The sequence below is a fragment of the Gekko japonicus genome, unplaced genomic scaffold, assembly GCF_001447785.1.
Source record: "Gekko japonicus isolate JY-2015 unplaced genomic scaffold, Gekko_japonicus_V1.1 scaffold643, whole genome shotgun sequence".
Taxonomy (NCBI): Eukaryota; Metazoa; Chordata; class Lepidosauria; order Squamata; family Gekkonidae; genus Gekko; species Gekko japonicus.
In genome coordinates this window covers 221,765-242,182 of record NW_015164201.1, presented here as the reverse complement: position 1 = coordinate 242,182, position 20,418 = coordinate 221,765, and the positions used below count along the sequence as shown (strand labels likewise).

The window sequence follows — 20,418 nt, the reverse complement described above, 5'->3', positions numbered from 1 at the left end:
CCGCTCTTTAAGGAGTTTTTGGCACTTGGAAGACTTGGCCCAGGAAGATCCCCCCCTCCCCAAGCGTTTCTCATTAAGTGTGTAATCGCTAGTTCATTAAGCAGGCATGCCTTTGAACAATGTTGAGGGTGGGTGGGTTCAGAATGTAGTGCTGTGTGACTGCCCACTTCTGCTGCTGTAATTTCCAAGTGTCTTCAGGAAGAGCCTTTAAAAACTTCTTTGAAGAATTTAAAAAGGACCAAGGCCCCCTCCTTTCTGTGTCCCCCCCCGCCCCCGTGCACCTTTGCAATGTTCAGGTCCTCTGTCTCTCTTCCCAGGTGCCTTGGTAGATCAAGGGGTGTTTGAAGAGCTCATCAGGGAACATCTGCCCCAGCTGACAGACCACATGACAGACATGACGTTCTTCTCGTCCGTCTCCCTCTCCTGGTTCCTGACTCTGTTCATCAGCGTGCTGCCCATCGAGAGCGCCGTCAACGTGGTTGACTGTTTCTTCTACGATGGGATAAAGGCCATCTTGCAGCTGGGCCTGGCTGTGCTGGACTACAACATGGACAAGCTGCTGACCTGTAAGGATGATGCAGAGGCCGTGACCGTTCTCAACAGGTACTCGGGGGTGAGGGCTTTATGTGTGAAGGCACTTAGCTAAATGCAGTGGGAGTCAATGTTCCCTCTAAGGTGAGTTAGTGTGAGCTAGCTCACACTAACTCACCTTAGAGGGAACATTGGTGGGAGTCACGTGAAACGAGCCCTGGCCTTTGTCCCAGAGGGGGCAGTAGGCTCATAGTGGCCCCCTTTTACAAAATGAAATGCTTTAAAACATTTCTAGCCCATCTTTTCATCCATTTAATCCCCAAGGTGGGTTGCAACAAGCTTAAAACCATGGCTGTATTTAACACATCCTCTAAAGGGGGCAGGGCTTAGTAAAAGAAAGATCCGAACTCAGAACCAGAACTGGCATGTTAAAACGTAAGCGGCAATAGTAGCTCTGTAGTTGGCAGGAAATAATCATGTGTTGATTTATGGGAATGGCCTGTAACCACTCCAGAGACCTGCTTGAGACTCTTCAAATAAACAACCATGAAAACAGCACAGATTATCAGTATTTTAAAAATAAGCTGTGGGCATAAAGAAGCAAAGAACCATCAAGCAGCTTAAAAAGTCCATAAAACAGTCTCCTCAAGCTAGATGCAGGCCATGAAATAGCTAAAAAAAGGTACAACCTCATCATTAAAAGCCTGGGTAAAAAATTATTAAGAGAGCCTAGAAATAAAAGTGTTTTTTTGGGGGGGGGGAGTTTACCCAAATGCGTATCTCTGTGATACCCGTTGGTTTCTGCATGTCAGGCTCCTCTACTTTATTTTAGGGAGTTGGGGAGGAAAGGAACCTTTTGGTCCTGAGACCAAAAGACTGAGAAAGTTTTGTGCAAAATGAATACAAATCTTATCAACTTCTCTTGTGTGTTCCCAATTTCCTGCTGTAACCATGCTGTAAAACAGCCATATCCTCTGTAAACTCCTCAGGGGCAGGGACTTCTGTGTTCTGTCTCTGAAACTGTGTACAAGTGCCACTTTCCCAGGGGCTCCTTAGACATATATGAATACCTTGATGCTTTGGGGCAGAATTTTGGATGTTCTGTCACGCAAAATACTTGCCTGTGAGGCTGACAGCCAAGTCATAGCTTACAGCGTCTCTATTTTTCCTTGTGTTCTCTGAAACGCAGGTTTTTCGACAGCATCACCAACAAGGACAGTCCGCTGCCTTCAACGGTGCAGCAGGCTTCCGGGGCCAATGACACTAAGAGCCCGCATCCCAAAGTGGACATCACCGACCTGATCCGCGAGTCCAACGAGGTGTGTCTGTCTTTCCCTTGTGCCCTCCTGCCTGCGTGCTGCACCTGATACGGCCACTTGACAGCTTCCTGTTCTCCTCCTAGAAATACGGAGACATTCGCTTTGAGGATGTGGAGAGCATGCGCTGCCGGAACAGACTGTATGTCATCCAGACCCTGGAAGTCACAACAAAGCAAAATGTGGTGAGTGCCACCAAAAGCCCAGGTTCCTGGAACCACTACGTGTTCAGATTGCTTCCCTTTGTCATAGTCTTGACTCTTCTTTAGTCCCGCTTTGCAAAGAGACAGAAAAGAAATTATTTCTTCACCCTTCTTCTTTACACAGCCCATAACTTAGCTCGGGGAATCTACTGCCACAGGAGGGAAGGTAGCCTGGTGCAACCCGGTGTTCTCAGATCTCGGAAGCTAAGCAGGGTTGGTATTTGGGATGAGAGACCCCCCAACTAAGGCTCTGCAGAGGAAGGCAATGGCAAACCACCTCTGCTTCTCACTTGCCTTATGGTGACCTCTTCCTTGCTGTCAGTTGCAACTTGATGGCACTTACATAATATCAGAACTCGTGTTTTTTTAAGTTGCTGTTATAGGGCTGGATCCAGCCAGCTTTCCCCCTCAGTTTCACCTGATCCCCCCCCCTTTTGTTTTTATCCATGGAGGTCCCATGATTCACAGCATAGCCTTTTCGGTGGTCAAGGGGGACCCCCTCTTCCCTTTTTTCAACAGTGGAAACTCGTGTGATCCAACCACAGAGCTGTTTCCACTCTCTTTTCAGGATCATAAGTGCAATGTTAAACTACGCAACTACAGTATTAAAGGAGGTCTTACTGTAGCTGTTTTAATAGTAGTGCAGGACTTTCACATAGCACTGGGGATGCGCCACATAGAGTCCGGGCGTAGTCACAGCCAGATGGCTGACTGAAAAATAAAAAGAACATGGGTATTAGCTGTGTGCTAAATGTAAACGGTAACATAGTTTTTAGGGAGAAACCTCCCACCCACCCCAAAATGTGGAGTTTACATATACACCAAGCAGACAAGCATAGAAGTCATGGAAGATGTCATATTATATATTTGCGACATGGCACACCACTTTTGTTCATTTACTTCATTTACACCCTGCGCCTCTCCCCAGTGGGGGCTGCCAGGTCGGCCTTCTACCATCTGCGGCTGGTCAGGCAGTTGGCTTCCTTCCTGAAGCGCAATAACTTGGCCACAGTGATCCATGCTATGGTCACCTCGGGACTGGACTACTGTAACACTCTCTATGTGGGGCTGCCCTTGTCGCAAATTCGGAAGCTGCAGCTAGTGTGGAATGCAGCAGCCAGGCTTTTGATGGGCCTCCCGAGATGGGAGCACATCCAGCCTGCACTGGCTGCCAATAGCATACCGAATTCGCTTCAAGGTGCTGGTACTTACCTATAAAACCCTATATGGCCAGGGTCCGACATACCTGAGGGACCGCCTTTCCCCAGATATACCCCAGAGAGCACTACAGTCGGGGTCTCAGAATCGATTGACCCTCCCTGGCCCCAAGGAAGCCAGGCTCGTTACCCCCAGGGTCAGGGCCTTTTCAGTGGCGACTCCATACTGGTGAGCTCCCAGAAGAGATCAGGGCCCTGTGGGACCTTGCACAGTTCTGCAGGGCCTGCAAGACGGAGCTCTTCCACCAGACTTTCAACTAGGCGCCGCCCCCACTATCACCACCAACTCCTGGCCTTGAGGGCCGGTTATGTGAAGAACACCAAGAAACTGCAGACCTACAAAGTACGCTGCCGTCGAGATCACCTAGGAGTATTTTTCTGATTTGAACTGTTTTATGATGATTTTATCAGATTTTAATTGTTATTTATATACTATGTACAATGTTTTATTTAATGTAAGCCGCCCTGAGCCTGCGTTGCAGGGAGGGCGGGGTATAAGTTGAATAATAAATAAATAAAAGCAATGTAACATTGCTCTCTCTTCTATAGTATTCTCACAACAACCTTGTGAAGTAGGTTAGGCTGAGAACATGTGATTAGCCAAAGATCACCTAGCCAGCTTCCATGGCAGAGCAGGGATTTGAATCCAAGTCCTACCACATCTTAGTCCGATGCTTTAGCCATTGCACCATCAGCTGTTTAGGGAAAACAGATTTTTTTAATGACCATATTACGTTGCTTTTGTTGGCATGCCAACATTCTTCTCTCGACAGATGTTGCAAGGCAAAAGAATTGCAGGGTAGGATTCACAACTGTCATGGGAAAACTGTGGGTGGTTGTGTGACGGTAACAGCAATTTATCAATGACTTAATTAATCAATTAAGCAATTAATCAGTGTCTTAAAATGGGAGATTCCCAAGTCAATACCTGCTTGCAAATAATTTCCTCCAATGTAAGCACTATTCCATGACATTAGGTAGGTAGATGTGTGTGGCTACTGCATAGAGAGGGGAAAGTACTCTGAACATGTGCAGAAGGATGCAGTTTCAGCATGCAGAGAACTTATTATTCTTGACACAGATTTACTTAGATCTAAGTTTCCCCCCCCCCCCCCCCCCCCAGTGGAGGCTGGCAGTAGGACTTAAGAGGGCCAGAAAATTATGCCTTTTCAGCTCTTTGGCCTTCTATGACTGCGGTCACACGGAGCATTAGCCATGCTACAGAGACGGAAGATAGGCGGATTTTCCAGGCGCGATCAAACCGCAACATCTGGGAAGGGTAGAGCTCGCGTGGCGAACCCGAGGCTTCCCGCCGAAGATGCGGGGTAAAAAACTAGTACCTCCGAGGTACTAGTTTCCGGAAACCGCGGGGCAAGGGTGGGCGCCTGATCGCGTTTCCGGTGGTAGTTCGTGGCATCCAGCGCCTGCCCATGTCCTGTCGCTAAAAGGTTTTTTTTCCAAGTCTCCACAGGATGCGCACAAGCACCCAACGGCGCATGCGCACACTTTGTTTAAAAACAAACAATACAGCCCCCTCCTCTTTTCCGTACCCCCCCACTCCTGGCTCGGCCTGCTCGAGAGGAACTCTCTGCACTGGGCGGCAGAGGGGGAGGTGCAGGGGGTGCGTGGCGGGAGGGCGGCCCGGCTGAAGCTCCTCCTGGAGGGGGCCAGACGGAGGACACAGTTTGCATTCTTCTGCAGCCCTGGAAGGGGTTAAACCCATGGAGCCTTTTGCTAGAGAGGCCGCTTCTTTGCCGCGCCGCAGGATTGTCCTGTGATTGGCACCTCCCCCCTATCCCCCCCCGCATTTTCCTGCCCGTGTGACCAGGGCCTATCTTGTTTTTTCCTGTTGTGAGAGGTTCTGGAGTTTAAAGATGCCTGGTCATTATGCCTCTTCAGGCCTAATCCCAGATTTTGGGGGGAACAAAGGGAGAAGACAGGAATTTAACAGTGGTGAAGTTTCAGAGAGAAAAGGGCATTCTGCACACACTCAGGGGCATGTATTTCTTTACGTAGGCAAGTAACAACAAGATGGTTTGTACTCAAGGATTAGAACTGAATGCCATCCTGAGTGAAACTGGACATTTATTTTTCTGTTCCTGCCCCCTCCCCACATGACTTTACCTACTTGTAGAGCAAACTGCCTACTGCAGACAAAAGAGACTAATTTCCCCCTCTCTCTCATTTTCCGTTCCCTTGTTAGTGTAAACATTAAAGAAGATAGAAATGAAAGGACTGAGCAAGCAAGAATGGATTTGGTCAGGAAGGGGTTAGCAGAGAGCCCCTACGACCCTTTTGCATGATGGAAAATCCCTGCATGTTTCCTCCTTGTGTGTCTACAATGAAACAGGCTAGAGAAGCGTTTGGGTTTTCTTAATGAAAGCTGGGCGCTTTGAAGGAGGGGGTGACACATTTTTTTTGGGGGGGCATTGCCCCGAAATCCCCCCCCCCCCCATAGTTGTGAGCGTGAAAGGGTGAGCCTCTGATGCTCAGCAGCTGAAATTGATTCGATCCTGCCCCATCTGTAGTCCTAAACATAGTGGGAGCTTGGAATCTCAGAATGCCAAAGCAGAAACAAAAATGAGCAGGTCGGACCATAACTGGGTTGCACTCTCTCTCTGTGGTCTGTTACAGCTGCGTGTCATCTCTCAAGATGTGAAAATCAGTCCCAGTGACCTGGAAGATCTGTACGAGTTATTCAAGGTAACGCTTTGCTCCCATTTTACGCCTCTGTTTTGCAGACAGCCTGGTTTCAGTGAACAGACCTACCGTTTCTCCCTTTCTGTACTAGTCAGGCGATTACATCAAGAGAAGACTTGCAAAATAGCTTTCTCCCCAACGTGTTCGTTTTATGCATGCGCAGATCGAGTGACCGACCACTCCTAAACAGGCATCCCTTCCCCGATCTGTATCTTTGGCTGCTGAAACTCTCTCTGTAGCGAAGAACTTAATTTCCAAACATGTACTGTTGCTGGAAGTTCACACGTTGTCAAACTTGGATACCCGTTTGGTGCTGATATTTCCAGAACTTCCGCAAATTATTTCCGGTTGCGTTGTGCATAAAGACACAGGGAGACAGTCAAATCAAGCTGAAGAGCATCCAGTTCCTCCTGTTTCCAGGAGCCAACTGCGTAGAACAGTGATTGTCTCGTGATTGTGACGGTCCCAGAGACACCCCCCCCCGCCCCATCCCTAAGTTTTAGAAATAAATGAATTGGCTTCTTAGTAAAAGAAGAGGTGTCAGATAAGCTGTTACATGGATAACCATGTAGGGGGCCGGGGGAGGGGATCTAACTCAGACATCTGCTCAGAGCCGAGAGAGGAGGAATGTTCTGGAATCTGTGTGGTGGTGGAGGAACAAAGGTGCAGAGCAAAGAAAGAGAGGTCCTGCAGAAGGGAGGTGCCTGATCGTCCTGAATCCTCACTTATTTCCTGCAGAAGGAGCACTTTCTCTCTTGCTACTGGAGTGTCAACAGCCCAGCCCTGAAGCACCATGACCCCAGCCTGCCCTACTTAGAGCAGTATCGCATCGACTGCCAGCAGTTCCGTCTCCTCTACCATCTCCTCAGCCCCTGGGCCCGTTGCGCAAACAAGGACTCCCTCGCCCTCTGGACCTTCCGGTTGCTGGATGAAAATTTAGACGGCCTTATAAACTTCAAGGAATTTGCCTGCGTTCTCGGTATGCCCTGATGGAAGGGGGTGGGTTATTTACTGAACGCTATTCCACAGTGGGGTGATTTAACAAATGTATCTCCCATCAGTTTGGGCTGGTGGTGAGAAAAGGGGACAGACTATTGCAGGGACCTAACGAGACCTCTTGTTCCTCAGAGCAGTGAGCAAATCTCACCCTGGAAGAGGTTACTGGTACCACATGGCCTGCTCTGGTCAGTTGCTGTTGAGGGGCTTCTGTGTAGGCTAGCTTCCTGCTCCCTCCACTTGCTAGAGACACATGGATTTAGGTCCCCATCTCACATCCCTCAGGTCACAGGTTCTAGACCCCCCCTAAGTCCTGACACTATTTAACCACCTTAGTCTAGGGCAAACAGATTTTGCTCGTTATACTCTTGCAGCTAGTGGTGTTTGGGTCTAAAGTTTGCTGCTTGCGTGCTTCCAGAGCATCAATCTTGTTGAACAGAGTGCCTTGAATAATCTTCCTCTTTCTTGTTCTTCTCCCGCATCCCACCCCATTAGATACCATGTATTATGGAAGTTTTACCCATAAGCTCAAGCTGCTCTTCAAGCTTCACATACCTCCAGGTGAGTCGGCTTGGGGTGTCCTGTATCGGGGTGTTGTCCTGAAATGTGGGGATCATGAAAACCTTGAGTTGCCTTAGCACATCTTCTTGTCGTGTTAATCTAAATGGACACATTGCAGTGTGGGGACCAGTCTGTTACTGGCTGCTCATAGAAAAGCGAATGCCCTGAAAAGCTCCAAGTGAAGCTGGCACTTTCCCCAGAGATGACTGGAGCTGTTCAGCTGCCCTGGCTGCATTTTTCTTTGTCACTGGGTTTCTGTCTTCCCTACGAGGTTTTTAACCTGGTTGTTTTTTTCTGCTTGCTTACATTTTAATTGGTAACTTTTTAAAAAATTCTGCTGTCGTTGGCCATCTTGAGGATTCTGGAAAACCAAGACGAGGCATAAATTTTATTTGAATGGATAAGTTAACTTGCCCCCATAGGACTGTCGTGAGGAGAACATTTGTGTGAGGGGAGGCGGCAGCAAGACTTGTGTGCTCGCTGTGGTGCAACAGTGGTCCTATTGACAAAAGGTTTTGTGTTGATGCTCTTGGCTTGTTTCATGTTGGATGAGAAAGACTGCGATGGCTCTGTGATAACAACTTCAGTGGCTCTGTGGGTACATCTTCCACTGTGTTTTATTCCTGCAGCTTTCACTGAAGTGGAGTCCCTGAGCCCTTCCAAAGGTGCTCAGCTCTCGAAAGAGGAGCTGATCCACTTCAGTCTCTTAAATGGTAAGCTGTGCAGTAGGCTGTGCTTGTGGGGGTGACCTTCTCTGTCTGGGCTGGGAGGAGTGCCGGCCGCGAAAGGTGACCTCTTCATCCAGAGGGGAGGCCAGGCCAGGCCAGGCAGTCCGTTTTGGCCCCATTCTTCTGAGAGGCAAAGGAGAACAGGCGCTCCCCCACTCTTGCTTTGGACAGAGCGCATAAGCCGTTAGGAGAACCAGTTTAGGGTGGTGGTTAGCAGGTGTCGGGCTAGGACAAGGAAGGGACGGGGAGACCTGGGTTCAGATCTTCTAATCTGTCCTGAATCTCGATGAGTGATCCAGGGGCAGTCACACTTTCGGTCTGACCTGCCATACAGAGTTGTGGTGAGGAGACAGGCGCCACGCAGGATAAAAGGGATGGAGGAAACATAGGATAAAGACCTGGTGGAGGGAGAGAGCCAGAGGCTTCCGCTGTAAAGATGTCAAGAGCCGAGGCAGGGCCCAAGCAGGTGATTGGAGGAGAGGAGGAAAAACAATTAAGCATCATTCAGGTTGGCTCCCTTGTCTGGCCCACTCGTGAAGCGTCTCATGGTAGCTGTTCAAAAGGAAGCAAATAAAAGAAAATCATTCACAGTTTTCTTCCTCCCCTCTGTGATCCGTTGTGAAGTAAGTGCAGGCAAGAGGCAAAGAAGGCCATTGGAAGGACAGGTGGGTAGAAAGGAACAGGGATGGGGGATGGGGATGGGGTGCTCTGTTTTTATAAAAATCATCCCAAACTAGGAATGAACAGTGATTTTTTTTTAAAGCAGCAGATCCTATCTAGTCTGATAGATGCTAGCCTGTTGGGAGCAGGGATTTGAAGTTTTGAGTCCCATACCTTTGAAAAGTAACCTGTGAGAATGACGTAGCAAACACAACAGGCTGTGCTAGGGGGACCAGGGACCCTTGAAATATGATGTTACTGGACATCTAACTTCTTTTTTTTTGGAGGGGGTGTGGCTTTTGGTGATAAGCAAACATGGCCTCCATGTATTAAGGATGAGATAAAAGATAGGATCATTCCATTGCTTTGGCTTCTTGTGGAAGGCGCAGTCGGAACTGCAGGGTGGTGATTTTTTTCCCTGTGTCATTTTTCCACCCCAGTTTCTTCACCTGGGGACAGCGAGGATGAAGGTGCTTTGAAGAGGAGCCCAGACAAAGGTAGCTAATCTGGATTCAGGATAAGAGAATTTACTTGGCACAGAGCAGTGTGCGTGTGTCTCAGGCAGGAGATACTAGATTTGGTCCTGGCATCTCGGGTCGTGGGGAAAACCTTTCTTTGCCTGAGATGAACCAAGATTTGACTCTGGAAGGAGGAGGTCTCACGTTTAATCTCCGGTATCCATAGTTAATGGTTCTCAGGGAGGACTAGCCCTGTTCCTGTGGTGCTAATTTTTGCCGTTGCAAAGATATTTTTTCCACAGAAAGGCATTCGGGTGGGCAGTCCTCCAGTCCTTCCGAAAATACCGCTGGGAGCTGTACCCTGCTCATCTTTTTCTGAATGCGGGGATGCTGTGCAAGGGGTTACAGGGCATGCCCTCCTGCATACTAACACAAAACCCCCAATCCAAACCCAAATCTAAGTTCTTATTAACACATTGGTTGTATTTTACTCCAGGGCCTTTCCCTGCACTCAGATGTGAATCCTGGCTGCTCAGGCACCTCGAGGGTTTCCACTGCTCCAGAACTGTAGAAGGCAGGCAGTCATTCCATGCTGAAAGCCCTGCGCGGCTTATTTGAATGCAGACATTTGACCTGGATAGGGTTTAGCTTACCTGATCCTTTTGTCGTCACTTGATTTCTGTGGTGGCTGTTCAGGGAGTAGGACACACAAGACCCCGATGTTGGCCGGGCAGGTGCATCTCTTCGAAAGGGGGGGAGGGGTTCTGGTAGGAGAGAGGCTTCAGGTGGGCATTTGCTCTGAATCTGGCTCGTTCCCCTTTCCAAACAGGGAAAGGAAAACTTGACATCCAGGCCTATCTGAAGCAATGGCAAGATGAACTGCTTAAAAAGGAAGAAAATATTAAGGATTTGCCACGAATGAATCAGGTAAAATCTTTCTGTGCTAGAACTTGTGGAGTTGTTCAGTTGGGGGTTGGGGTTGGGGGAGGTGTGCTGTGTGTGGATCAGGGGTCTTAACACAGCAAGCAATGGTGAGATACAGCAAACAATGGTGAGCTCTGACACAGGCTCTAAAACGTTACATACAAACTGATGTGATGAGCCTGAATCTTGTTTCCTGTGAGCTCCTGCATTCCTTCCTTTCTCCCTTTCCATCATGGAGTGCAGTTGAAGATTTCCTATGTCCAGGAAGACCTCGATCTGACCTGGCAAACGAGTTTGTTTCTTGCCCTAGTGCCCAGGGTTCTATACCACGGCTTAATCTGGATGTAGAATCCCAATTTACTGGGAAAGAAACTGTTAAAGTGGCTTCACACGAATGACATCTTGAGGTCTCAACCACCTTTATTGGAGACCACAAGATGAGGTTACAACCAGATAGCAACAGCTGCTTACAAAGCACATTATGCTGCTGACAGCAGCCACCAAGCTAAGACGGCGAGGCCAGAGCAGAGAAATGGAAAGTGTCTCTCAAAGACACAGTACACTATTTACAGAACTGTTCCATACCCCACAGAAACAAACTCCAGTTTTTTGAAGGGCCCGCGTTCAGACATCATGACAAACTGGGAGGTTACACCAAGGACTTCCAAAAGGAGGAGGTCTTGAATGGCTCTCTGCACACACAGGGAGAAAATGACACAGGGAAAGGGGAGGAAGTGTGTGAGCCCCCGGTGAGAAACCAGGTGCATGCCTGGAGAGAGCCAGTTTGGTGTCGTGGTTAAGTGCGCGGACTCTAATCTGGGAGAGCCAGGTTTGATTCCCCACTCCTCCACTTGCACCTGCCTGGATGACCTTGGGCAAGCCGTAGTTCTGATAAGAGCTGTCCTTGAAAAAGAGCAGTTTCTGACAAGAGCTCAGCCCCAACTACCTTACAGGGTGTCTGTTGTGGGGAGGGTAAGGGAAAGGAGTTTGTAAGCCTCTCTGAGACACCTTTGGGTAGTGAAGGGCGGGGTATAAATCCAATCTCTTCTCCTCTTCTCATAAACATTTTGCTTGTCTGACGTCTGAATGCAGCTGCATCCAGTCGACATGACAGTTTTGTTTGAAAAAGAGCAGCACTGGGCTGGGCTCTCTCTGGGCCAGACTCTCTCTGAATTATATCCAGTTAATGTGAATTATTGAAAGTATCCTTTCTTCTCCTCCCTCCTGCCCCAGTCCCAGTTCATTCAGCTTTCAAACACTTTGTATAACTTGTTCCACGGGGATCCAGAAGAGGAGCTGCTCTACCATGCTATCGCCACCGTGACCAGTCTCTTGCTGAAGATGGAGGAGGTTGGCAGGAAGCTCCACAGCCCCACGGGGCCAGCTAGAAGCACGGCCCCTCCCGCAGCCAGCGCCGGCACAGAAAACGGCAGTGAACCTCAGGAGACGAGGCCGGCCCAGCAGACTGATCGGGCAGGACCCCAGAGCCCCAGGAGAGCGGATGGCGAATGGTCGTTTGCTTTCGAGCAGATTTTGGCCTCTTTACTCAACGAACCTGCTCTAGTGAGATTTTTTGAGAAGCCGGTCGACATCAGAGCCATGTTAGAAAATGCAAAAGCCGCTCAGTTTAAAGTGAGAGCTCGGGTATAGCACTTAATGCGAGGTCTGCTTCTGTCTCCCGCTTTGCTTAGTGTGGAGGGGCTCCGGGCCACTCGTGAGCTCGGTATATTGAGTTTGTTGGGAGCTTCAGGGTTGAGGATTTAGCTCAATCCCACATGTGCCTAGGGTAATTTGTGTCTTTCTCTCTCTCTTTTTTTGTTGCAAAGTTAAGTAAATATAGCTTGAAGCACAGTTGCACTTGGTTATTGCATATTCAAGCACCCCAGAGGGAGGCGCCATGTTGACTTGGAAGAAGGCCCGCAGAGGGCGCTGTCGCCGCATGTTCCCAAGAGCCACTCTGTTGAATGTAATGTCTGCCACCTTCCCTTAAAAGCGTACTGGCATCCACTTGTTCTGTTGCAAGGTTGGTTGCCTTTTTCAGAGACCCACTTTGTAAGCTTTGAATGTAGGTTTGCTTAATACTTTGGGAGAGAGAGCTTAGGTGGTCGTGGCTCAAATGGTCATGGTCAGCGTGGCTGCTACAGACAAGTTTGTTCTTTCTGTGATATGGGACTGAGTGTTTGTCCTTTTGAAAAATTGTGTCTTATTAGTGATGAGTTTGGGAAGGCTGCAGATTCAGGCTTGGAACTCTGATAATGTCTCCTTCCTCTCACGGCTTGACTTCTCACCCTGGATCGTTCTCTGGGATTTGGGGAAGGGAGCAGTTAAGAGTTGTGGGGGTTTTGTTTGCTTGTTTTGCAGTTTGGCCTGTGTCTTATTGCTTGCTTTGCCCTCTTTGGGTAACCCAAGTTGGTGCCATTGTGGCTTCTTTGACAGCCATGACTTCTCAAACCGCTCTGGAAAGAATGGATGAAAGAACAGGAAGAGGCAGCCCCTTGCTGCATCTGCCTCTAAGGCCAGATGGGTGACCCTGACATTCATGCTGCCCCGATGCTTCTCTGTACAGAAATTACTAGAATGGACAGGGGAAGCGGAAGCTGGATTTTAGATGTCCAGTCGCCCTTTATTTGAGGCCTTGCATTGGTCCTATGTGGCATGGGTGTCTGGCGATGCAGACTGAAAGGTTTGCTAAAGATTATTTTAAGGAATGGTGACACCGCTAGGGAGAATTGTTTCCTGCTGGGGTCCGCAGCTCCTTCATCTGTTTTTCCAGCAGCAGCTACCCAGTGCCTACTGCTTGTCGAGTTGCTTGAGGACTTCCTAGAAACTCTGTCCTCTGTCCTTAGAGGTCCACTTTCATTGATGCAGCTGAAGAAATGCCCTCATGCTGAGATCAATATTTAACTTGCTGAATAGTCAGAATGAACTCGGGTATTCCAGGGAAGCTTTTATCAAACAAACGGAGGTAGTTGCTTGACAGTGTCACCCCAGCTTGACGATGAAGGAAATGTTTATAGGAAAAAAGGGAATGCAGATCTTGCTCACACTAGTCTCCTAAGTGCATACTGGTGGGAGTGTTTTGCTTGGTTGGTTTTGGAGCTCAGGATGCTTGGCAAATTCTGAATTTATTAAAAGGGCTCTGATTTGCAAAAATCTGAGCTGGTGTGTTAGAGAGAGAGAGAGAGAGCATACCTGCCTCGTGGCATCACTACATGTAAATCAAAAGGGATCCCTTTACCAGGTAGATGGAAATTCTGCACTGTTGTTGTGTCAGAAAAGTCCTTTCTGCCGAATTGTCAGCATATATTTCTTATTTTACTTTGAACAGTGAGAGGGTGTTCTTAAAATCTTTGCTTGCAGATAATTCCCCCCCGGCAATGAAAATAAGCAGACTTTACTTATGTGGAGTCTTGTCTAGCAACATGGCCAGTGAGAACGTGTAAAAAGTGAATATTCGCTCGCAATCAGTGTTTCCTGGCAAACTAAGGTGACTTGCACAGAGGACGCTAGTGGAACAGATCACAGGGTCCAATGCCGGATAGCGGATAGTGTGTAGTTAATTCCAGGCTGGAAGGAAATACGCTCCGCCAGGCCTTCCTCTCCCGTTTGCTGGGTTTTGATTGATAAAACTACACCCTGCACAAGGTTTACTTTTTGACTTGGCAGCTTGTTCTTTGACCAGATTGCAGTGTCAAGAGGTATTTTGTGTTGCAAAGGGATCCGCTGGGGAGTAAATGCATGCATGTGTATGAACATTGGAAGACATAAGTTACCTTTTTAACTTGAACAATGGCTCTATGCCTTTTTCGTTTGGTTCTTTGTTTTGCATGGGGATGCAAGCCTTTAGGCTTGCTACACGCCCACAGCTTATCATCCGTGTTGCACATTAATGCACTTTCATGATCGGGAGAAGATGTTGCCTCAGAAATTTGGTGCATGGCCCTGCATACTTTGACTTTTCCCAAACCTCAAGGATAATTAAGCTGAAGTAGGAACTTTCTCCGCTTCCTTAATGTTCTCCTGGATTATTTTTTCCCCAATTCGTTTTTCAATCCAAGGTGAGGAATAGGTGTTGGCAAAGCCATGCAGCCAGCTGCTTCCTGGGTCTTATTTTAATACAGCTGTATGAGTTCCAGCAGCTCTGCCATCCTGAGGGTGGTATCAGGTGCTCTGCAGGCCTTGCATTAATTTACGTGACTTTTCTAAGGCCGGCTGGAATATGGCATTGATCGAGGTCTTCCAGGAAACCGCAGAAGCCCTAACCTGACCCCAAGCGCTGCAGAGTGATCTGTGCATTTGCTTCCTGGTGCCCTTGAAGAAGCATTATGGGGGGGGGGGCAGGCCACACAGGGTTTCTGGTCCTTTCGTCAGAAGAAAACTGGTATTTAGGCTTAATGGGTGTTGGATGGAACTAATTTAGTTTTTCTTTACAAGGGGGAAAAGAGAGATCTGTGTTATGTTAGAACTCTTCAAGGAATGGAGTAAAAAGGGTATTCTCTGAAAGCATTCCCCCCCCCCCCCCCCGGGCTTTTTTTTTAACCCGTTTAAATTTCTCAGCACTAGTTATTGTCAGGGGAGGGGGGGTTCCATTTCTGTGTCCTGGATGGCCAGTGAGTTTTGTTGCTTGTTTTATGCCTGCTGTTTTTAAGTGGCACCTGCCACAGTAACAGCAACTACAGCGGCAGGATGCTGAGCCTGTGCTAGAGGGGTCCCCCCGCAGTAATCCTGGAAGCATCTTCCTTGCGCCTGAAGGGCCACGCCCATGGATCCAAGGGGAAGAGTAGCACAGTGAAGATTTGGCTTACAACGCCTAAGCTGTAAAGAGTAAGGCCACCCTGGCACATAAACTGGGGGAGGGGGAGGAATAAAGTGGGTTATTATTTATTGATTATCACAGGTTAAAGTAGTTGGCTGGGCGTAAAATTTTCAAATCCTTAAAGTGCTTTCTCCAAATTCCAGGAAAATATTGTGAATACAAGTTCAGGAAACCCATTCTCTGAATACATATGCAATTATCTCCCCCTCCTCCCCAATTGTGGCAAGTTATTGTCTTTGCTACAAAGGTTGCCTGTTGTGTGGGAAGGAGAACCAGGTGGGCATGGATGGAGCCTTTTTGGGTAGCATCTGGTCCCTCCAGGATTTCACCAAAGGTTGGGAGGGGAACCAGTCAGGTGACTCATCGTATGATCAAAACCCACATTTCCACTGCATATCGCAGCAATTTGTTGCTCTTGCAGATAGCCTCACAGGGTTTTCATTCCTATGATACAGCTTGCCAGAATGGCAGCTGCAGCTACTTAGGGAAAACAAACAGGGACATTTACTTGCTTTCTTGGAAGCTCCCTATACAGTTGTCTGATGAAACATATACGTGTGTATATACACACAAATACACAATTGTTTTGGATTTAGGAAAGGTGCATAAATGGATTTATTATGGTACAGTTTCCAGAGAAACTTTATTGTTTTCTCCTTTTTGCTACGAAGGACATTTCTGTGCTGGCCACTTGGTCTTTTGATATGTTCTGTATGCAGCACATGCACTGTATGTTGAACACTGGGTGATCAATAAACTCTTTGCCTTCTGGTCAGGGGAAAAGAATTGAACGCCATGTGCCTTTTCATCATTCATCCTAAAATGCCTGAATTGCAGTTTTCAGTGGTGCTTTTAAGGGGTTTAAAACTGAAGCTTTTGGCCAGACTGCCCTCTTGGTAGAACAGAGCCCTGAGGTCGCCAACCAAGGAGTTAGTTTTGCTTTGGGGCCACTTGCCAGAGGTGTTTGCCTTCCATGGCTTTGTGCACCTTTGTAGCTAGACAGGTCTGCATCTGCACCCACCTGGAGGTGCCATCTTCTACCTGTTCAGCATTCTGCCCTCAAGACCTGTCCAGGTACCAGATTTTAGTCTGAAAGCCCCAGCGACCCAGCCAGGCACATGTGAAGCGGAACCCAGCCTTGCCTGCCTTTTATGTTGTTGTAGTGTATCATGAACAACATGTGACAACTGTGATTTAAAAAGAAAGGTTCCCAGTCCAAAGAGGTTGGTGGTTTCAACTTTGGACAAACTAAACGGGAAGGAAGGGAAAGGCACAAGGAACTGCAGTGTGGATATATGAAAATCCTCTTCTGTCTTGGGGGGGGGGGTACAGCCCACTGGTAGAAAAGGTGCTTTGTCCTCAGTCCCCCAAGTTAAAAGGGAGCCAGTACAGGGAAACAGTCTTCCCTGCCTGAGCCCCTGGAGACCTTGCTGGCACTCAGAGCAGGCCGTGAGGAGTTTGCAGGGCCAAGGGTCTGCCTTGCTTTCAGGGCAGTCACAGATGTGAGTGGGGAGGAGGGCCCATCAGACTACCCCTTAGGCTTTATGAAAGGGGTGTGTGTGTGTGTGATATTGAGGAAGGATGTAACACGAGGCAGCAGCATGCAGCAGTTCTTATTGGACATTTCACAGCTGCGGTGTTTAGCGAGTGTATTCTAAAATACTTTTGAGGATGGGGGAGACGGGGGTGTAAATAGTTTGTATTATGGGAATCCTACCTGATCTCTGTTTCTGCGTGCCATCACAGCCAGTCCCACCCCCCTAATCTCAGGGCCTCCAGGTACATTTGGGCACAAACAGCCAGGCATGAAAATAAACAGCAGCCACTGAGTTTTGAGTTCTTAAAAGTACAGTTTTATTTTTATCTTTCCAAAATAGTATGTACAATCTTTTAAAGCATATGGAGACACACTGGCTCTTACCCAACAGAGCTTCACGAAGGTGTGAGTTATTCCAGACAAGGATTTACATATTTTTTTGCCCCCATAAGACACTTCCTCTCCCCCTCCCTGCCTTGTTTTTACAAAATACTTTTTATGAATAGGAACATTTATAAATTTTATCTATATTTGACATCATATAAAATAAACTAAATATTCAACTCTCTAAGCCTTTGTTTGCTTCTTTTTCCTTTTTTTACATAGTGGAATATGTCACAATATATACAGCTTAGGTTAGACTGCACTTGTCAAGCCAACCTGGCTAGATCCACCAGCCTTTAGCTTATAGATGTACAAAAATGCATTTTTAAAAGTGCAAGACTTGGAAAGGTGCCTGTGTTCCTCAGAGTCTGAGATGGGGTTGACAAAACTAGGACACGTCGACAATCGTTCCTAGAGCTTCCCTGCAATGTAATCAGGCCCGTCAAGGCTTGATGGGGAACCTCTGAGCCAGCTGTGAACAAGAAACACTGAAGACGCCACAGCTGCTTCCTCTGACAAGTACCTTTTTACCAGCAGGAAGACCCCCCCCTCAAATTCTTTAGGCCACTTAACTGGAAAATTACCCCACCCTCCAAAAAAAACCCCTCACACATTGTAGTTAACACACATGTAAATAATACAAAATTACCCTGAATGGCATTACATTTTAAAATTATCTTTTGGAAACTGAGGCAGACCCTCTAAGCTCCAATTCAGGACTACCCAGACAGTTGTCTGAGTATGGAATGATACTCAAACCTGAGGGAATCTTGGCAGGACCCCCAATGGGAGTCTCAAGGCGGGGGGGGGGACTCGGTGGTTCCGATTTCATAAAGAAATGGATTGTGGAGTTTGAAAGTAAGGTCCTCCCTCCCTTAAAAAAAAGGGCTGAGCCAACACTGACCCGTGACCTCCTCAACAGGTGCAGTAATTATATGAGAATTTATGAAGGATAAAGTTCCTTAACAATAAAGTGCATGGTTTTAGAAAGGCCAATAAATACACATATACAGCAAATGGTGTTGGTCTCCCCCCCCCCAAAAAAGGGTTATTTTTTTAAAATACCATTCTGGACTTGTTCCCTCTCTCCTCCTCTGCCCCAGGCACATGCGACTGCCATCGTAAGGGCCTGACTTTCTGTGGCCCCATCCGGCAAAACATAAGCGGCTCATGAGGGGGGACCCATCCTGCACACTTAATTCCTAAAATAAAAGGTGATCTCTGCCGTAAGGCAAGGGATGACAAAAACACAACCACTCTGCCAGCCTGGTCCTGTCCGGCCGTGATGTCAGGAAACCAGGCTGGTTAAATTTAATTTCAGCACCATCCCTGGGGTCAACCAAGTGCTTGGTCATGTTTCGCGGGCCACTTCTGAAATTAATTTTACTGCTCCTCTTACAATTTTGGCCAGAGTCTTATTTTCCTGTGTGTTACCAAAAGAGTTGTGGAAGGGCAAGTATTGTGTTTCACTGATACGGTGTGTCAAAGAAAGTCAGCAAAGTACGGAGGTGCTCAGAGGCACCAGGAAAAACTAGGAGGAAAAGGCCCGTGCATCTGTTTGAGAGGATGTCTGCCTGCCCGCCCGCGCCCCTGCTCCTATTTAAGCCTTCTTTGCTAAAGCAGGCCTGAAGCAAAAGCCATGAAGTGGCTGGGGGTGTACCTTTGCCCATGCTGAAGGCATTCATGCTGATGCCCGTGTGCTGTGGAGGATTATGTGCAGCGGGGCCTGAAGGAGGTGCCGAACAACCAGTGAGCACATCCTTGTCCCCTTCAGAATTGCAGGTGTGCCCTAAGCAGAGGTGGCCAGTACTAAATGCTAGAACTGAAGCTTCCTTCCCTGTGCAGAGAAGACTTCAATTACCTAAAAGGACAAAACCAGCAAGCTAATTGTCTGAGGAAAACTAACTCTTTTCAGCCTCATTAAGGGGGAACCTTTGCCTGGCCTTTCCCACTTAATAACCCCCACTACCGTCTGATAGGCCCCAGCTTGCCTCCACCCCACCCCTTTCTTAATGCAGAGATCAGGGCCTTGCCTTGTAGCCGGGAGCACCACAAGACAAACTATCCTAATGCTCCACTAACATTTACATTCTTATCTTTGGGAAAGAGTAGCAGCTCCCCTCCATCTCTAGGCTATCGTTGGCAGCAAGGAAGGTGCAATCAAGCCACCGGGCTCGCTATTGTCTACTCTGACTGGCAGCAGCTAGCGAGGATCTTAGGCAGAGGAAGGACTTTACCATCACCTGCCATCAGAGACTGGTGATTCCAGGGGGGGTAGAACCTGGGACCTTCTGCTTGCAGAACATGGCACCACAGAGAAACCAGAGTCTATTCCCTTTTAAGCAGCTGTGGAGATTTAGTTGCATACTAATACGTACTACACACAATTGCATCAGTAGTTTAGAAGATACTGGCAAATAAGGGAGAGAGGCAGGCCCTTGTTCACAGTGACTGACCTGCTACCACCTGAGAATTGTCTGCACCTACAAATGCCATTTGAATGGTTGTAGTCATGCCTTCCGTTCATCTTCTGGCCTTGAACACTTATCATTTGCATCTGATGTTAGGACTGGGGAACGGGACAGAAGCCGCAGACAGGGTTCTAAATAACCTTTCCCCCCTAACTAGCAAACAATGTAGTAGTAATTTCTGTAAATCAGTCAGGCTCTTCGATGCAACCCCACTTTTCTTTTTAAAGGAACTCTGATGCATGTCACTTTCTGAGCCTGGTATCTAAAAATGTGCAAGTCCGGCACAAATACATTTAAAAAACAAAAACAAAATGCCCCTAACATTTATAGGTATTATTTTCCTTTGGAAACACACAAAACAGCAGGGGACGCTTTGGTATACACACCCACTGAGGAATACACTTTTTTAAAAAAAGTTCATAAATATAAACACACTTAAAGTGACAAATTACAAAAATACAATTTATTGCTAACACTACTGACTTTTCTGCATCATCATCAGAGGTGTCCTCATTAAGTAAGAATGTCCGCTTGTTGCCCAATTCTACCGCAAAGCAGCAAAACCACAAAGTTTGCCTTTTTGTCTTTGGGTGTCAAGATAGATAACCTCCCCACCAAAAGGTATGTTAGGGAGGGTGGGGGGGAGGAATAAAAAGGTTCTGTTCCTCCACCTTGTGAAAAAATATATTTGGCTAAAACAGGGAGTAGAAATAGATTTTTATCTGCACTTTTATAACAAAAATAGGAGAAAACCTTAGTACGTGTCAAAATACTAACAGTGAAAGGAGCTGGTGAAAGAAAGAGTAAGAAATTCAGGCAAAAACGGTATCATACACAGTAGCAGCATTAACCCAGTTGCCAGAAACAAAGGAAGGGATTGAGGTATAGGGAAAATCTTGTGGAAGTGGTAGGGAAA

The 20,418-nt window shown here is 47.5% G+C and overlaps 1 protein-coding gene across 1 annotated transcript in view; it reads left to right on the top strand.

Annotated features, from left to right (window-relative positions):
- Window positions 1-12,449, top strand: part of TBC1D8B (TBC1 domain family member 8B) — a 39,918-nt gene extending 27,469 nt beyond the window's left edge. Inside the window, exons 12-21 of the mRNA XM_015408390.1 lie at window positions 318-603; window positions 1,721-1,850; window positions 1,934-2,032; window positions 5,902-5,970; window positions 6,706-6,946; window positions 7,459-7,524; window positions 8,154-8,237; window positions 9,353-9,409; window positions 10,200-10,297; window positions 11,528-12,449. Coding sequence (XP_015263876.1) covers window positions 318-603; window positions 1,721-1,850; window positions 1,934-2,032; window positions 5,902-5,970; window positions 6,706-6,946; window positions 7,459-7,524; window positions 8,154-8,237; window positions 9,353-9,409; window positions 10,200-10,297; window positions 11,528-11,944 — 1,547 coding nt within the window. The 3' untranslated portion in view covers window positions 11,945-12,449. The remainder of the gene's footprint in view (window positions 1-317; window positions 604-1,720; window positions 1,851-1,933; window positions 2,033-5,901; window positions 5,971-6,705; window positions 6,947-7,458; window positions 7,525-8,153; window positions 8,238-9,352; window positions 9,410-10,199; window positions 10,298-11,527) is intronic.
- Window positions 12,450-20,418: the final 7,969 nt, after the last annotated feature.